At 43.9% G+C, this 17,240-nt stretch overlaps 1 protein-coding gene and 2 long non-coding RNA genes across 4 annotated transcripts in view; 2 read left to right on the top strand and 1 right to left on the bottom strand.

The window, feature by feature from the left end:
- Positions 1–17,240, bottom strand: part of LOC307227095 — a 684,774-nt gene that overhangs the window by 283,211 nt on the left and 384,323 nt on the right. The window lies entirely within an intron of this gene.
- Positions 1–17,240, top strand: part of LOC307227004 (transducin-like enhancer protein 1) — a 74,965-nt gene that overhangs the window by 49,720 nt on the left and 8,005 nt on the right. For both annotated transcript variants that reach the window (XM_079996073.1, XM_079996072.1), the window contains exons 10-16: positions 888–941; positions 1,903–2,055; positions 3,034–3,178; positions 4,202–4,392; positions 7,069–7,145; positions 13,091–13,340; positions 15,920–16,167. In XM_079996073.1, coding sequence (XP_079852199.1) covers positions 888–941; positions 1,903–2,055; positions 3,034–3,178; positions 4,202–4,392; positions 7,069–7,145; positions 13,091–13,340; positions 15,920–16,167 — 1,118 coding nt within the window. The remainder of the gene's footprint in view (positions 1–887; positions 942–1,902; positions 2,056–3,033; positions 3,179–4,201; positions 4,393–7,068; positions 7,146–13,090; positions 13,341–15,919; positions 16,168–17,240) is intronic.
- Positions 7,152–13,082, top strand: LOC307227091. Its single transcript, XR_013843800.1, has 3 exons — positions 7,152–9,500; positions 9,882–10,687; positions 11,568–13,082. It is a non-coding gene; the product is annotated as an uncharacterized lncRNA (long non-coding RNA).

Below are 17,240 nucleotides of genomic sequence, written 5' to 3'. Positions count from 1 at the left end.
CTACTGTTTGTATCTTTACCAAAATCAAATAAATACATTTTAAAAATAAGGTGGAAGACAGATAATCTTCATCAGGCGGGGCTTTTCACAAATGGGGAACCACCAATGTGAAGGCTCTGTCATGGGTAGAGATGGGATGGCCTGGAAAAAACCAGAAAAATTGGGGGAGGGAACCATGTCCCCCCCTTCTTTCCCAAAAGCCATTTTTTCTGGAAAAATTGAAAAAAGCAGTTTGATATAGTTTGAATATTCCACACATAATTTTTTCCAAATTTTCCGGGGGGAAAGGCTTTGGGGGAAAATGGAAAAAACCTGGTGCCCGTCCCCCTTTTTCTGTTTTTTCCCCCAGGCCTTCCCATCTCTACCCATGACAGAGCCTTCTCTTGGTGGTTCCCCATTTGTGAAAAGCCCCACCTGCTGAAGTCATGGGTCAGTGCCAACCAGGCAGCCCCAGTAGCAGCACCACCAAGGACAGAAATTAGCAGAACAATAGAAGCTGGCTAAAGAGGGGCACCCTCAGCGAAGAGCAGAAACTACAATGAAGATGCTAGATGCACTTCTTTCTCTCTGTATCCAGTGCTTTTTTCTGGGGGGATGCAGGGGTACGCATACCCCTAAACATTTTGTGAATCTAAGTTTGGCCTCACTGAGGGACAGTATTTCAATATGAGTAGGAAAATGAGAGTACCCCTAAACATTTTGTGTGTGGAAAAAACCACTCTCTCTCTATATCTATTTATATCTCTATATCTCTATTTGTATTTTTTAAGCCATGGGCTTACAATGTATTCGATCAGTATTTATGTTTGGCCTTTACAGCTAAAGTGAATAGACATACTGTAGTAAAGTGTACTCACCAAAAACAAATACTTTGTTTTCAAATTTAGGACAGTGATGGGGACAAAAGCGACGACAACTTAGTCGTGGATGTGTCCAATGAGGTAAGTTCCTTTGCACTGGAATGTATATAATTGGAAGTGGGGTTTTTTCCCCAAGGCACTGCACCATGTTTCTGAAAGTTGTGGATTGCTTTTGCTTATCTCTGGTTGACTATCTGAGCTACAGTAGTCCTCCCTGTGGTCACTGGTCTCTTGGATAGGCACAGGGGAGTGAGGCACAATAGTAGTGATTTTCCATGCAGAGGCCAGAATACTTTCACCACAAGTCATGGATGGTTTGGAGTTCTTAATCTGAAGGCCTTCTGGCGGTTCCTTCACTGCGAGAAGTGAATCATAGAATCATAGAATCATAGAATCATAGAGTTGGAAGAGACCACAAGGGCCATCAAGTCCAACCCCCTGCCAAGCAGGAAACACCATCAGAGCACTCCTGACATATGGTTGTCAAGCCTCTGCTTAAAGACCTCCAAAGAAGGAGACTCCACCACACTCCTTGGCAGCAAATTCCACTGTCAAACAGCTCTTACTGTCAGGAAGTTCTTCCTAATGTTTAGGTGGAATCTTTTTTCTTGTAGTTCGGAACCATTGCTCCGTGTCCGCTTCTCTGGAGCAGCAGAAAACAACCTTTCTCCCTCCTCTATGGGACATCCTTTTATATATTTGAACATGGCTATCATATCACCCCTTAACCTCCTCTTCTCCAGGCTAAACATGCCCAGCTCCCTTAACCGTTCCTCATAAGGCATCGTTTCCAGGCCTTTGACCATTTTGGTTGCCCTCCTCTGGACACGTTCCAGTTTGTCAGTGTCCTTCTTGAAGCTACAGGGTATTAGACAGAGGGCCTACTCGGTAGGGGTGTCCTCTTTGTAGAACACCCTCCCATCAGATGTCAAGGAGCTAAATAACTATACAGCTTTTAGAAGCCATCTGAAGGCAGCCCTGGATCAGGAACTTTTTAATTCAGTGCTTGCTATTGCCTTTGTCTTGCCTGCAAACCACCCAGGACCCTTCATCTCCACGGGCAAGTCCTGCTCATTCACCACGTGAGAACGGCATAGACAAGAACCGCCTCTTGAAGAAAGATGCCTCTAGCAGCCCAGCATCCACTGCCTCATCCGGAAGTTCTACTTCCATGAAATCCAAAGAAATTGGTTTGGTGAGTGTTACCCCTCTGGCCTGACCACTGTTGTATATTTGGATGCTTAATAATTATCTATTTCAACTTCATGTGTAAATGGTACATGTCAGGGGGTGGTGTTAGATTGGAGGAATGATCCACCGCCTAAGAAACCATAAGGTGGTTGTGCAACTAATAAATGAAATGCCTTCTAATCAAACACTTGTTTAAATCCAGCTCTCTCAAGATCAGTGAGAATTTTGCCCTTTCAGTTCACTGAGATATGGATTGCAATTCTGTCAAATTAATTTGTTGAAAGTCAAAACAGTTAAGTTTTCTAGGCTGCAGCTCTCAACAGATTGTCAAACACACATTTGTCTCTAGGACCTTTGGATTAATCTGAGAAAGTATTCAATATTTAGACACATTTTAGGCATTAGGATCTAAGCAGTGCGATCTTCTGTCATTAGCATCATCCACTGACCCTTCTGTACATGGGTGATGTTGTAAACTAATTTAATACCCTTCAGTTATTTGAACTGATCAGTTAACCAAATGTATGAATATTTTGACTCCCGACCAGACAAAGCAGCATTGATTTCTTTTTAGATTCTTTTGTGACTATTCTCCTAGATTTTCTAAATGTTATGTTATGTTTTATTTATATCTCTTATGTTTTATTTATATATCACTTTTCGGCCCCAACCTCTATTTAGTTGCAAACCATTACATTTTTATTGTTATGGCAACCAGTTAGTATGCTATACAGGTAATGTGAATTTTCAAATTGGAATCTTGATTTATATCAATGATTTAAATTGGTCTTCTCTCTCTCTGGTGTTTAAATCCTAATTTAAAAGCTCTCGTTTTCACATACAGCACAAATGCTGCTAATGTTCCTTGGAATTTAGGAAAATAAATCTAGAGAATTAGGCAGTTAGCACTCAGCATCTCAGTTGCTGTTGTGATCAATTGTGTAACATGGCCTGGATAAAAAGCAATGTTTCTTGATACCAGCATGAAAAGGGCAGCACACCGGTTCTGAAGTCCAGCACACCAACCCCACGAAGTGATGTGCCAACCCCAGGAACCAGTGCCACTCCAGGCCTTCGTCCAGGCCTTGGCAAACCTCCATCAATGGACCCTCTGGTCAACCAAGCAGGTAACACAAACCTCTTTTGATGTTGTTTCCTTCATGAATACTTATAATCATTATCAAAAATCATTAATAGCTCCCCTAGCTTGTGTCTGTCTCTCTCTGTTTCTGATGTGTTTGCATGCTGCTGCCTTCTGAAATACTAACATAATTTGAATTTCTGATCATTATTCCAAGTGCTAGTTCCTTTCTGAAACTATTATCCCATATCTGAGACTGAGACAGCTAATGTTTGTTGAAGTGCGCATAATGACAAACACAGAACGGCGCCATGTGCATCTGCGTGCTAACTGCAGTCGGTTGCAGCACCAAATGTTATAAATTATGCCCAGTCTCGAAAGAAATATGCCCAGCGACCTCTGGAAGTGTTTCTCATGGGGTGTGGGGAGTGTGAGAGAGAGTGCTGCAGGCAGTCAGGATGTGATGAATATTATCTACATTTTCATGTGCTTCTTTACATCTGCTTCTTTAATGGGCAAATGTTAAAAGCTATCACATTCAGTATTGTTGAAATGGGTTTATCACAATCGTATGCACAGTTCTATAATAATTTTTTTTTTTGAGAACTAGTAATTGATCAAAGTTAAAATTATAGAGCACTTAAAGGAATTCAACTATGGAACACTCTAAAGCATATTATTTGCTTCAGAGAAGAAGGAGGCTGTACCCTCCCCTCACTTCTACCTGTCAGTCCCCTTTTACTATAGCAGCCATCTCCTCTGCCCCCCGATCATTGCTGGGGACACGGCTTAGGCACCACTACCCTGGCCAACCTTGGGGTGAGGGCTACAGCCCCCTCGGCTCCCATGTTTCTGGAATCCATAAATATGCAGATTCTGGTCTGCACAGCTGCAATTTGGAGATGATGTTAAGCACAGTTTGGATTATAGCTAGCGCTGTGGACACAATAGTTTGGGTTTTCTGGAAGAAGCACCCATGTGGAATTCCAGGGTGCTTGTTGCTTTCTGTGAAGAGGGACGACAAAGGAAACTGTCCTGAGCATCAATATGTCTTCTTATTGTACTGCAGCTGCTGGCTTGAGGACACCTCTTGCTGTTCCCGGACCGTACCCTGCTCCGTTTGGAATGGTACCACATGCTGGCATGAATGGAGAGCTGACCAGCCCAGGAGCAGCCTATGCCAGCCTACACAACATGTCCCCGCAAATGAGTGCTGCTGCAGCCGCAGCCGCTGTGGTTGCCTATGGGCGATCCCCTATGGTATGCTTGCAAACTGAACTGGGTGGGGACAGGGCTCACCGAGAGAAACCTCTATGCAACATTTGGCATTGTCAAGCTCCTGGGATATAACAGCACCAGAGACTTTACTGCTCTGCTGTGTGGCTCATGGCAGGAGCAGCTGAAACTACTTTCCCCCTTATTTAAAAAAGTGAAGGGTGTATCTGTCCTATTTATGCATGCTGTCTAGTTTTTGAAAGCAGCCTTCATTGCCTTGCTCCATTAAAAGGTAGCTTGAAACCATAAAATTGTTTCATTGGTTTGCTGAGCACTTGATTATTCTCTTGGGGAAGAAGATATATACACTTAGTGAGTATCTGACATTCATTTTGTTGCATAAAGGATTTTATTTTTCTGTTTCTGTTTTTGTATCATTGAAACAGAGCAAAGATGGGAAACCTGTAGCTCTCCAGAAGTTGTTCAGCTCCCATTAGCTCCAGCCATCAGAGATGATGGGAGTTGTAGTCCAACAAATACATGGAAGGCAACAGCTTCTCCATCCCTGAAATAGAGGGTCCTCCTCCTTGTAGACTGTTCTGTAATGGAAGTGATATATCATAGAAGCACACACCCATCACGTATTGTCTTGAGACCCTAGTATTCCAAATTCCTCAGTATGTGGATCCATTTCATCATGTGGTGAGATTTGTGTGAAATTGTGGCTACGTTCAGGTGCAGCATTAAACTGTAGCTTAGTTTTTGTGAGAGTGTGCAAATCTTTGGCTCAAGAGCTCCTTCCTGGTCTCCTCCATCACAGCCATGACACAGAGATGGAAAGATTCTGCTTCCTCAGCTATCATCCAAACCTTAAACTGTGGTTAGTCTTGATTGTGCTTGGTTGAAACAAGTGGACTTCATAAACCAGGGAATGCCAACTCTTTTGGACTAATGGATGCATTTTGAATTTTGAGAGTGTGCTGAAGGCAGGAACCAACAAAATTGCTACCATAGAGAGGGTGTGGCATAACACGAAATGGCTCCCATGTGGAGCATGGTATAACACAAAATTAGAGAGACTGTTATTCCCCCAGCAACCTTAGGTTTACCATGGTAAGTCAGCTGTGTGTCAGCTGATTTCTCACTTACATGCACACTGATTCTGTTGCCGTCTGATAATAACAGAGAACGTCCCTCAGTTCCAGGAAAAGTATACAATGCAGCTATACCACTCTCCTTTCACAGAAATCACTTAGACGGTACCTGCACATTTTGCCCCATAACCTGCTTTCTACGAGGGTTAGAGACTTATTTTTAGTAGTAGTAGTGGTAGTAAAAAGGTAAAGGTAAAGGACACCTGACAGTTAAGTCCAGTCGCGAACGACTCTGGGGTTGCAGTGCTCATCTCGCTTTACTGGCTGAGGGAGCCAACGTTTGTCCGCAGACAGTTTTTCCGGGTCATGTGGCCAGCATGACTAAGCTGCTTCTGGCGAAACCAGAGCAGTGCATGGGAACGCTGTTTACCTGGAATGCTGTTTACCTGGAACGCCGTTTACCTGGAATGCCAGAGCAGTACCTATTTATCTACTTGCACTTTGACGTGCTTTCAAACTGCTAGGTTGGCAGGAGCTGGGACTGAACAACGGGAGCTCACCCCATCATGGGGATTCGAACCACTGACCTTCCGACTGACAAGCCGTAGGCTCAGTGGTTTAGACCACAGCGCCACCCATGTCCCAGTATAATAATAATAATAATAATAATAATAATAATAATAATAATAGAGTCTGGGACACCTCTGGAAGTCGTCATGAGCATAATGGCACCCACAGGCATTTGATTGGTGTCCTCTGTCATAAACTTTGACTAGACATTGGCTTACTTCAACTGACTATCAACCACAACCGCTGTTGGTCAAGGTTCAGATGACATAGCAAACTGCAGTTAAGTCTAGAAAAAGAGAAAGCTTCCAAACACCCCATGCCACACCAGAGGAGGAAGGGGAAGCACAAATGTTCCAAACTCACTACAGATCTCCCATTATGTCCAAATGAAGCCAATATGTGGTTTTTCAAGGCCTTCAGAAACATGCTTTAGACGTATGTCTTGTCTATAACCTTTGAACACACACACTTACTTTTTGTGGTGCACAATATCATTCATTATTAAATTGTTTTGTTTATAACAAAAATCCACATTCTCATCATCACTACAAAGGAATTATAAATTCAAAAGTGTTGATATTTACTGCAAATAAAATCAATACAGTAAAGTTGATCAAGGCTTTGATGTACTTCATTGTATGCATGATTTGTCTACAAAATGAGGCATGCACGAATATAATTTACCTATTTACCTTGGCCAATGATAAACAGGCCCACATGTCTGGTTAACGTGGGTTTTGAACAAGCCATTTCATTGTTACATTCACATGAGGTATAAAATTAATGCCTGTCTTTCTTGAGCTTCATGCTGTGAGAGCCATTGTTTATGTAGCCAAAATGGCAGCAGCCATGCAGAAGGGAGAAGTATAAGCAAGTTTGCACAAAACAAAAACAAAAACAGAAGGAGGGGCAGGAGATTTGCAGAACAGCCCAGCAAAGGCTGAGCATGCTCAGTGGCTATGGAATGCAAATGCTTTTTGTTCTGGTGCAGCCAATGGGGAAAGTGTGTTTTCTAAATGGTCAGCGAGTTCTGAGACATCTATTTGCTCATTACCAGGTTGGATTCGATCCTCCTCCTCATATGAGAGTACCCGGCATCCCTCCAAATCTGACTGGAATCCCTGGAGGAAAACCGTAAGTAAAGTCTGACAGCATAACTAAGTCTAAATCAGCCAGAGCTCATTCTGTTTACCTTTTGTCAACACATGACAGTTCCACAGGGGAAGGTACGTGGAATTTTCCAGAAAGGTTACAGCCAGCTGCTGATAAGGATGTTCAAAATACAATCACCAATAGCATTTTCATACTGTTTTTATTACTAGCGCATGCCATTTCGTTGGCATGTTAGAAGCAATTGGCAAGATCTGCTTCTCTTTTCCTAGAACTTTGCCTCACCAGACTGCTGAGGAGGAATTTAGTACTTGGGTGGAATAAAGAAAACATGTCCTTGTTTTGATTTGTTTTTAATCTGAAAACCTCCCCTGTGAAGATAGGAATTCCTGTTTCTAATTTTAGTATGATCTGAAGATTTATTTAATTTTTAGGAAACATTAAAATGGGAATCTGTACTTCTCGCTTGCATGTAAACATGGCTGTGCATTCCATGCCATTCGTGGCGTTTGCATGTAGATTTTGAGAGCTTCTACTTCTTTATTTTCTGGCCTGTGTGGTTATTCAGAGCAGTGGCAGCTGATGCCCACTAGACCTAGAGGAATAGCCTGGTCGTTGGGGGGTTTTCCCCATCCCCATCCCTTGCAATGCTACTGTGGACACTTTGGCATTATAGTCTTAGAAATAGTACTTCACTAAATTTTCAATTTCTTGTGTGGGTTCATGCCAAAGAAGCTATGCATTTCTTAGAAGTAAACCACACTGGATTCCATGACTTCGCTCCCTGCTAGGTATTCATAGGATTGCAGCCTCAAGTGGTTTATCTTAAAAGTGCCACACGGGATTGTTAACAGGGGAACAGATCTATGGGGAACTATTGTGCATTCCTCACCACCCCAAATGTGGAATGGAGAGACATAAAGTGGACTGAGACCTGGGATCCAAGGGTTAAAATCAGCTGTGAAACTCCCTGTGTGACATTGCACCATTCATTGTCTCTCAGCCTAAACTGCTTCACAGGGCTACTGTGAGGAAAGCATGAGGTGAAAGATGACCCATGTATGCTACTTTCAGCACCTTGGAGGAAAGGTGGGATGGATATAAGCATAATACTGATAAATAGGGGGGAAACAAAATAAAAAAGTCTTATATCTGGCAGTATCCTGATTTTGGATTGGATTTAATGGAACACAGGCTTGCAAAGACATGCACCTGACTGGGTGGAGAGGCTCCCGCCAGCTCTGCCCCAATGCTGGGGCACTGCCAGGGTGTTTCTGAGGGAATTGGATTGACGAGCATAAATTCCCCAAGAAACAAAATCAACATGGAGGTTCAGAGGGGTTCCCTGGTACTCCCATTGAAATTCTCCACTCCTGGAGACAGGAATGGGGCATAGAGGTGATTGTGATTGGCTGTGCCGCCCAGAGATGTGATTGGCCAGCACAGGAGATGAAGCATGTCCAGAGCGTCTTGTAATGTGAGGTACTGTATCAAATATGAATGTACAGAACAGAGAGGCTTTGAGGCTTTAGGGTGGGCAGTGCCCCTCTTGCCCTAATAGACCAGGATAATTTGTTGTGATTGTTTAAATTGCATGCTTGCAAAATGTCAGGTGCTAAAAAACTAAAACCAACAGCAATATGAAGCTAAGGACCTTTGGTGTCCTGAACAGTTCAATAACCCAGTGGCTGTTATTGTTTGGCCCATGTTTCTTAGAATTTATTTAAAAACAATACTCCATAGTTCTACTCCCTAGTTCTACTCCCCTCCCCTCTCTCTCTTTCTCTTCGCTGGACGCAGCTTCCATCTTAGCCTGTGCGTACTATATAAATAGACAAGATAAACTTTGAAAATCCTAGGTGCTGAGCTGATCTCCTTTCATTATTTGCCTTTGAAACGAGGCTGACGCTACGCCTGATCACCCCAAGGCAGCGGGACGCCTTCAGTTACCCATAGCAACTTTCGGATGGCATATCCTTATCTGTGATAGATAAGTCTATTGAAAATTTCTGGTGTAGGAGTACAGATAATGCACCGTCTGCCACAGATTCATATTGACAGCAGGAGAGTTTTCAGCTTCAGTCAGAAAAGCTTGCTTCTTTCAGGCACACAAATCGAGATGTCACATTGAATTTATTTTGTAAATGGGATGCAGCGTCCTTGCTGTGTATCCTTTTCTTAGTAGGGGGGAGATTTCCATTCCCCTCCCAAACAAATAACTGCAACTCCCTCCGTGTCTCAGCTGACTGGTGCTCTATTATTCCATACCCGGAGCAAGTTGTGTGTTGCCTTATGTTTGGGTTTGTTTTAAAGCCTTGTGTGCTAGTTCTGTCTTTCCTGAAAATAGCATTTTTCTACAGGCTGATGTGTGGGACGCAGGTGGCGCTGTGGGTTAAAGCCTCAGCGCCTAGGACTTGCCGATCGAAAGGTCGGCGGTTCGAATCCCTGCGGCGGGGTGCGCTCCCGCTGCTCGGTCCCAGCGCCTGCCAACCTAGCAGTTCGAAAGCACCTCCGGGTGCAAGTAGATAAATAGGGACCGCTTACCAGCGGGAAGGTAAACGGTGTTTCCGTGTGCGGCTCTGGCTCGCCAGAGCAGCGATGTCACGCTGGCCACGTGACCCGGAAGTGTCTCCGGACAGCGCTGGCCCCTGGCCTCTTAAGTGAGATGGGCGCACAACCTCAGAGTCTGTCAAGACTGGCCCGTACGGGCAGGGGTACCTTTACCTTTACCTTTTTACAGGCTGATGACAATTAGAATAGAATTGGTTGCTGGTTTTTTAAAAAGAAATCAGCCTCTTAGGAACACACTCTTGTTTTCCATTCTGCTGCTATTGAAAGAACTCCCTCTGGACAACTGCTTCCTGTTTCTCCTCTACCACCTGACAACATGTTAACAGAATGTAAGGCCCACAACTTTTTTTTTAAATAGCCTGGCCCTTGTTAAAGGCTACTTGTCTTTAAAATCCTGAGGTTGACTTTTGGGCATTAATGATGTATGCAAATGCTAGAAGCATGGGGATCACGCTTGCTGTGCTGATGTGTAGCATTAACATCCAAACATACTGTAAGCTTCTTTTCAAAAATATAGTCTCCTTTCTACTGCTTGCCATTTTATATAGTAATCCTTGTACACAGTGAAACTTCCAAGTCATCATGTATAAAACGGTAAAGGTAAAAAGTCAGCATGCATAGGATAAGAGTTGTAGTGGCTTTGGTCAATTGTAAACTGACCTAAAAAGTTAGGTGTCCTTCTGTACAGTGGTGTGAGTTTTCTGGAGAAAATTTGAACTGGAAAAATTGCAGTGCAAATTAGGTTAATTTGCATAGTATTCTTTGCATGGAACATGTACAGTTCACATTAGAAAAGTAACTGATGCCCTAGAGAGTGCTCTAATTTAGCGTGTTTATTTTACTTTTATTTAGTAAGCAAAGCTAAAAACTTTGAAACTGTTCAAGCTTGCCTTGCATTCAATTTTCAGTATTTATTTATCATTACTAATGAACATGGAAAATTAAAGCACTTACATTTTTTTCCAGCTCATATCACTGCTCTTTTGTTCTTTGAGGTTGTTGTTGTTTAGTCGTTTAGTCGTGTCCGACTCTTCGTGACCCCATGGACCAGAGCACGCCAGGCACTCCTGTCTTCCACTGCCTCCTGCAGTTTGGTCAGACTCATGTTTGTGGCTTCGAGAACACTGTCCAACCATCTTGTCCTCTGTCGTCCCCTTCTCCTTGTGCCCTCAATCTTTCCCAACATCAGGGTCTTTTCTAGGGAGTCTTCTCTTCTCATGAGGTGGCCAAAGTATTGAAGCCTCAGCTTCATGATCTGTCCTTCCAGTGACCACTCAGGGCTGATTTCCTTAAGAATGGATGCGTTTGATCTTCTTGCAGTCCATGGGACTCTCAAGAGTCTCCTCCAGCACCATAATTCAAAAGCATCAATTATTCAGCGATCAGCCTTCTTTATGGTCCAGCTCTCACTTCCATACATCACTACTGGGGAAACCATGGCTTTAACTATACGGACCTTTGTTGGCAAGGTGACGTCTCTGCTTTTTAAGATGCTGTCTAGGTTTGCCATCGCCTTTCTCCCAAGGAGCAGGCATCTTTTAATTTCGTGACTGCTGTCACCATCTGCAGTGATCATGGAGCCCAAGAAAGTAAAATCTCTCACTGCCTCCATTTCTTCCCCTTCTATTTGCCAGGAGGTGATGGGCCCAGTGGCCATGATCTTCGTTTTTTTGATGTTGAGCTTCAGACCATATTTTGCGCTCTCCTCTTTCACCCTCATTAAAAGGTTCTTTAATTCCTCTTCACTTTCTGCCATCAAGGTTGTATCATCTGCATATCTGAGGTTGTTGATATTTCTTCCGGCGATCTTAATTCCGGCTTGGGATTCATCCAGCCCAGCCTTGCCCAGCCTTTCGCATGATGAAGTTCTTTGAGGTACTACTTCCCAAATTATTTTTCATGCAAGAGATCCCAGACTGCCTTTTGGACATCAAGGCTGTAGCCACTTTTCTTTACAAAAGAGTTTTCTTCTAAACTTCTAGTTTATTTCCATCTTTCCGTCTAGTTGTAGTTGTGGTTTATTCTGGTGCAGCCTTTTGTAATTTCACCTCCATACAAAGTAGTAATCAGTGTGATCTCACAGCTTCCTAACTTGTGCATATCTGGATAGTGAAAATGGTATATGGTCATGCTGATCTTCCGATATAACAATATTGGGCTAATGAACCATAGTTTATTAGTGTGACCCCACACACCATAGACTGAGAATGAGATTTGTGCTCAGGCACTCTATCTTCACTCCCTCTCTTCTCATCCTTTTATGTGCCCAGCTTCAGTGCCACTGTGGAGGAGGGAGTGCATAGCCCACCACTCCTTCTGTCTAATAGGCCATGGATTAAACTGCAATTGTTAGGTCTGAATGAGGCCAATGTGTCTTACTTGACCAGGTAGTTCAAAAGTCTTCAGGCAGTGTGTCGAGAGAGGGAAACTAATTTCGGTTATATGTTGATGGTGATAGTTCCCTGGCTGAGTTTCCCCTTTTTTTTAAAAAAAAAAAGGGAGCGCAGACTAACTAAATTGCATAATCAATATTTTAAGCCCTACAGAGAATCTAGCAAATGGGTAACTAGCAGTAAGTGAAAGTACGAGGTGGATGAGGAGAGCACTTTATTTCCTATTTTACTTCCCTTGGTTCATGTGATGTGCTTCGGGCCTCTAAGCAAGTGAATGCATTGATTCCTCCCTCTCTCCCTTGAATAGCCATGCCTTCTTATAAATCATCTAGTGTTGGCATCTGCTGTGAATCACTGAATGGCCAAGGACCTTTTTCAGAGGGCAGGGGAGATGTTGTAGGGCCACAATAAGTAATCTTTAAGCGCTGAAGCCATTATTCAATCTATCTGATCACAAGAGCGTGGGAAGCTGCCTTCTATTGCCTCAAACCACTAGTCCATCTAGCTCAGTGTTGTTTACACAGACTGACAGAGCCTCTCCAGGGCTTCAGACAAGGTACATTCCCAGCCCTACCTAGAGATGCCAGAGGTTGAGCCCAGGGATCTTCTGCATGCCAGGCAGATGCTGTACATTGAAAGGTCAGGACAGCATTTCTCCAGATAAATTTAGGCATCTGTTCATGTTGATTTGCGTTTTGCACTCAGGAATTGATATGTGTGAATTGCTGGGGGAGTCAAGGAACTAAAAATACATTTTCACTTTGCAAATACAACATTGCATCAAAACTGTGCCCACGTGGCTATTTCCCAAGCCAGGTGGCAGTTGTGTGGAAAGAAGGCATGTCACCGGCATTGCACAAGTGATGAGCTTTCTTTGAGCTGCTCCACAACATCTACTCTGCTTGCAAGTGTGAACTGGTACACAGTTATGATTTAGTAACTGAAATAGGCCAGCTATGTGACCTGGGGCTTCCCCTCCCACCTTCTTCTTTTCATCCCAAACAGAGCATACTCATTTCACGTTACTGCAGATGGTCAGATGCAGCCAGTTCCTTTCCCCCCAGATGCTCTCATTGGACCAGGAATACCGCGTCATGCTCGCCAGATCAACACCTTGAATCACGGGGAAGTGGTGTGTGCTGTCACCATCAGCAACCCAACGAGGCACGTGTACACTGGTGGGAAGGGATGTGTCAAAGTCTGGGATATCAGCCAGCCTGGCAACAAGAGTCCTGTTTCTCAGCTGGACTGTCTGGTAAGTTTATCCTATAGAAACTGGAGTCCAGTATTGAAATATAGGAACCTGGTGAATTTAACTAGCTAACATCTGAACCCCCTAAAACAGCCTTTCTCAACCTGTGGGTCCACAGATGTTGTTGAACTACAACTCCCATCACTTCTAGCTAGCAAGGCCAGAGCTCAGGGATGATGGGAGTTGTAGTCCAACAACCTCTGGGGACCCACAGGTTGAGAACCACTGCCCTAAAAGGATCCCTAAGTAAAAAATGAAAGTTAAATGTTTTAAACAGTAAGTAATAAAAGCTCAACAATGGAGCTATAGAGAAACCAAGGCAAGGATCAAATACCTGTTGGGCCCTGAACCTTGTTTTCTTAGTTGGAGCTCAGAGAGGTAAGGGTGGGTGTATAAACAAGCCTACTGAAAAACATAAAATTTACATTTATTGTTTCACCCACTCTGGCCTTTGGCCCTGCCCAGGTAGCCCCCTGAAGTTTGCCCCGAAGAGCAAGCAGTTTCAGGCAAAGAAAGGTTCCCTATCTCTCCTTTGCTTCTACATGGGAATGGCAGATAGAACTGGTTTCTTGCTCACAAGCCTCGCAAGAACCAGTGCCCATCTTCTACAGCTGCTTCATTTTCCCTTGTTGATTTTGGCACCCATTTTGCAGCCTTTACAATTTTGTACCCCCAGAAAGCGGGCAGTGAAGAAGTGAAACTCTTATGGGGCAGCAAATCCTCAGTTTAACTTTGATTGTGTTATGGATCACTCAGGCTGATCTTAGGTGAACTGTTTGCCAGATGTAAAATGGTGATGGAGTGGCTTAACAAATGTGGCATTTGTACCAAATACTTAACTTTTATCGTTAATATTTTAGGAACCTTTCATAAGGTTGATAAATATATTATAAAAGGGCCTTACTCTCAAGGTGCATTTTGGAACACTATTGTGTTGGAGGCTCCATGGTTGAAGACTGTTCTTCCTCTTTGCATGCTGTTCTGGAGCTTCTCCTGATTTATTTATTTTTTTTGGGGGGGGGGGTTGCACAGGGGAAGGGGAAACAGCCCTAGTGGGAGTATTTGCATGGGCTTCTGCTAACAGAACCAGAGAGTTGAACCTGACTCCATGAAGCTCTATGAAAACAGTAATGTTGATGGTAGTTTTTAATGGGTGTGTTCAAGCCAAGTCCTATACTTCAGAAAAGAACAGTCTCTTGCCATGACAGAATTTGGCTCTGTTGAATTAAGAGAAGTGCAGCACAAAGAAACACAAAAATAATTGCTTTCTCCTTACTAGCACTGCATGATTTGTTACTAGTTTTATCCTCTTGGCTGCTTCAGAATTTTTACCACTCTTAATGTGACTACTGAAAATGAGCATAATGGCAACTGCTGCATTTATGGACTAAAACCTGAAATAGCTGGAGCCTGGGGTTTTCCATTCCTTCAGTCCCCCACCCCAAGCTTTTCAGCAACAGGTGTTCTTAGGAACTTGGGATATTAATTATCAAAGAGAGCTTCCGTAACCAACGGGGGCACACTGATTTTGTCCAAAGTGATTTCTTTAGCACTGCACCACACTGTTAGAAAACAAACAAACACGTATCTTGGATCGGGTTCTTTTTGCTATACTTAGTGTGCAATAGGGACGCAGGTGGCGCTGTGGGTTAAAGCCTCAGCGCCTAGGGCTTGCCGATCGAAAGGTCGGCGGTTCGAATCCCTGCGGCGGGGTGCGCTCCCGCTGCTCGGTCCCAGCGCCTGCCAACCTAGCAGTTCGAAAGCACCTCCGGGTGCAAGTAGATAAATAGGGACCGCTTACCAGCGGGAAGGTAAACGGCGTTTCCATGTGCGGCTCTGGCTCGCCAGAGCAGCGATGTCACGCTGGCCACGTGACCCGGAAGTGTCTCCGGACAGCGCTGGCCCCTGGCCTCTTAAGTGAGATGGGCGCACAACCCCAGAGTCTGTCAAGACTGGCCCGTACAGGCAGGGGTACCTTTACCTTTACCTAGTGTGCAATAAGATGCCAGAATTGCCATTGCTCATATTGAAAACAATATAAAGAGTTATGCTTTCAAGAGAGAAATTCACTGAATTTTCTTAACTGCTGTCTCTGCTTAGATGTGAACAGTAGAAGACAGGACTAGCAGTGACATGTGTGGGTTTGAAATTATATGTCCTGTTCAGATGATTGTGCAGAGCTACATAAACCATGGTTTATGAAGGGGGTGTGGAGTGTTTGCGAAAATCCTGCTTTGTATTAAGCTGGAGTTCTCCTTCTGAGCTGAAGGATGATATGATCCTGGCTTATTACCCTGGTTTGTGTTAGCTGACAACATTAACTCAGAGTTCCTTGGCTAGGACATAACAGGGAGCTCTGACTTAATAAAAAACAAGACCTTCATGCCAAAGCCAGTGCAGGGTGAAAGGAAGAGTGCTCAGCCCTGAAGCTAATGCAACTTTGAATGATTGTCCATGCCAGGCCAGTGAGGTTCAGCTTCAGAACTTACAGTGCTTAAAGTCTGGCTATCGGATGAAAACATTACCATTGGCATTATTGCAGAGAATGTATATTAATGTCATTGAGATTTGTACCTCCACAGAACAGAGATAACTACATTCGATCATGTAAATTGCTCCCCGACGGATGCACCCTGATTGTTGGCGGGGAAGCCAGCACGTTATCCATTTGGGACCTGGCAGCTCCAACTCCACGTATAAAAGCAGAGTTGACGTCCTCGGCTCCTGCCTGCTATGCTCTGGCAATCAGCCCTGATTCCAAGGTCTGCTTCTCCTGCTGTAGTGATGGGAACATTGCAGTCTGGGATCTGCACAATCAGACATTGGTCAGGTTAGTTGCTGCTTTTCCGCCAATTTCCTTCCATTTTTTCCCCTTTTGTATGTGCAGTTACGATGCAGCAGTATTACACTGTCATGACTGAAAGTGCTAAATTGCCTAAATTAGCAGTTCAGAGTGGGCTGGCCATTGGGGCAAATCGGCAAGATTTTCCTAAGAGATCTATGAAATTTGACTGGGTTTGGAGACAAATCAGGTTTTGTTCTTCTTGTTGTTGTTCCTGTTGCCCTACCCATTCCTTCTGTTGGATCCCACCATCACCGCCACTGTCATCAACCACTTGTATTCTGTTCCATTTCAGTTGAACTGAGCTCAAAAGACAGACAGGGCAGTTGTAGCCTTTCAGGGAGGAACTAGTGCATTAGAGATATCCTGAGGCCATCAAATGCCAAGAACTCTACCAAATACACCCATTGTGGCTACAGAAGCCTATCATAGCCAGAAAAGTGGTTTGGGGGAAAGGGCAGCCAGCAGAGATGGAAGAAATGCCACTGCCCCTTCAATGACTCCAGAGGTCAGCAGACATAAAATTCTAATTACTTCCAGCAATCAGGAGGCTGTGCTTCTGAATCTCCCTTTGTACGGCAACTAGCAAGCCAGGAAGCGTCCTGTCGCGATGCCCTCCTTTCTTGTTTTCCTTGCTCCTAGCTCAGAAGTTCGTACATGTGCTTAGCCATTTTCCTTGCTGAATCAGTTCACCACTTTTCCCCTCATCTGCTGTCTCATCTGTAAACGTGTTTGAAACAAAATACATGTATCTTCAAGCTGCCCTTCGCAGGGTTGTGTGTATTCTGCAATTCAATGAGAGCTCTGGAAAGCTGCACGATTTGGATATGGATGGAGAATTCAGCCTCCAGGGAACCTTGGTTTTCTTTTGTTTGTTTACATAACCAGATTCTAGCACTTGTGGCTGTGAGTGTATACTCAAAAGTGTGTGAATAATGCACACTGAAACCCAGAAGCCTGAAAAATGCCTGAACAAGATTCTCAACAGCAGAGGAATGGGCTCAATGCTCCCCATGCCTACAAAATAATTATGCAAACTAGCAAAAATGGTAGAATAAATG

The sequence above is a fragment of the Podarcis cretensis genome, assembly GCF_951804945.1.
Source record: "Podarcis cretensis genome assembly, chromosome: 11".
NCBI classification, from domain to species: Eukaryota; Metazoa; Chordata; class Lepidosauria; order Squamata; family Lacertidae; genus Podarcis; species Podarcis cretensis.
This window is presented reverse-complemented; position numbering and strand designations above follow the sequence as displayed.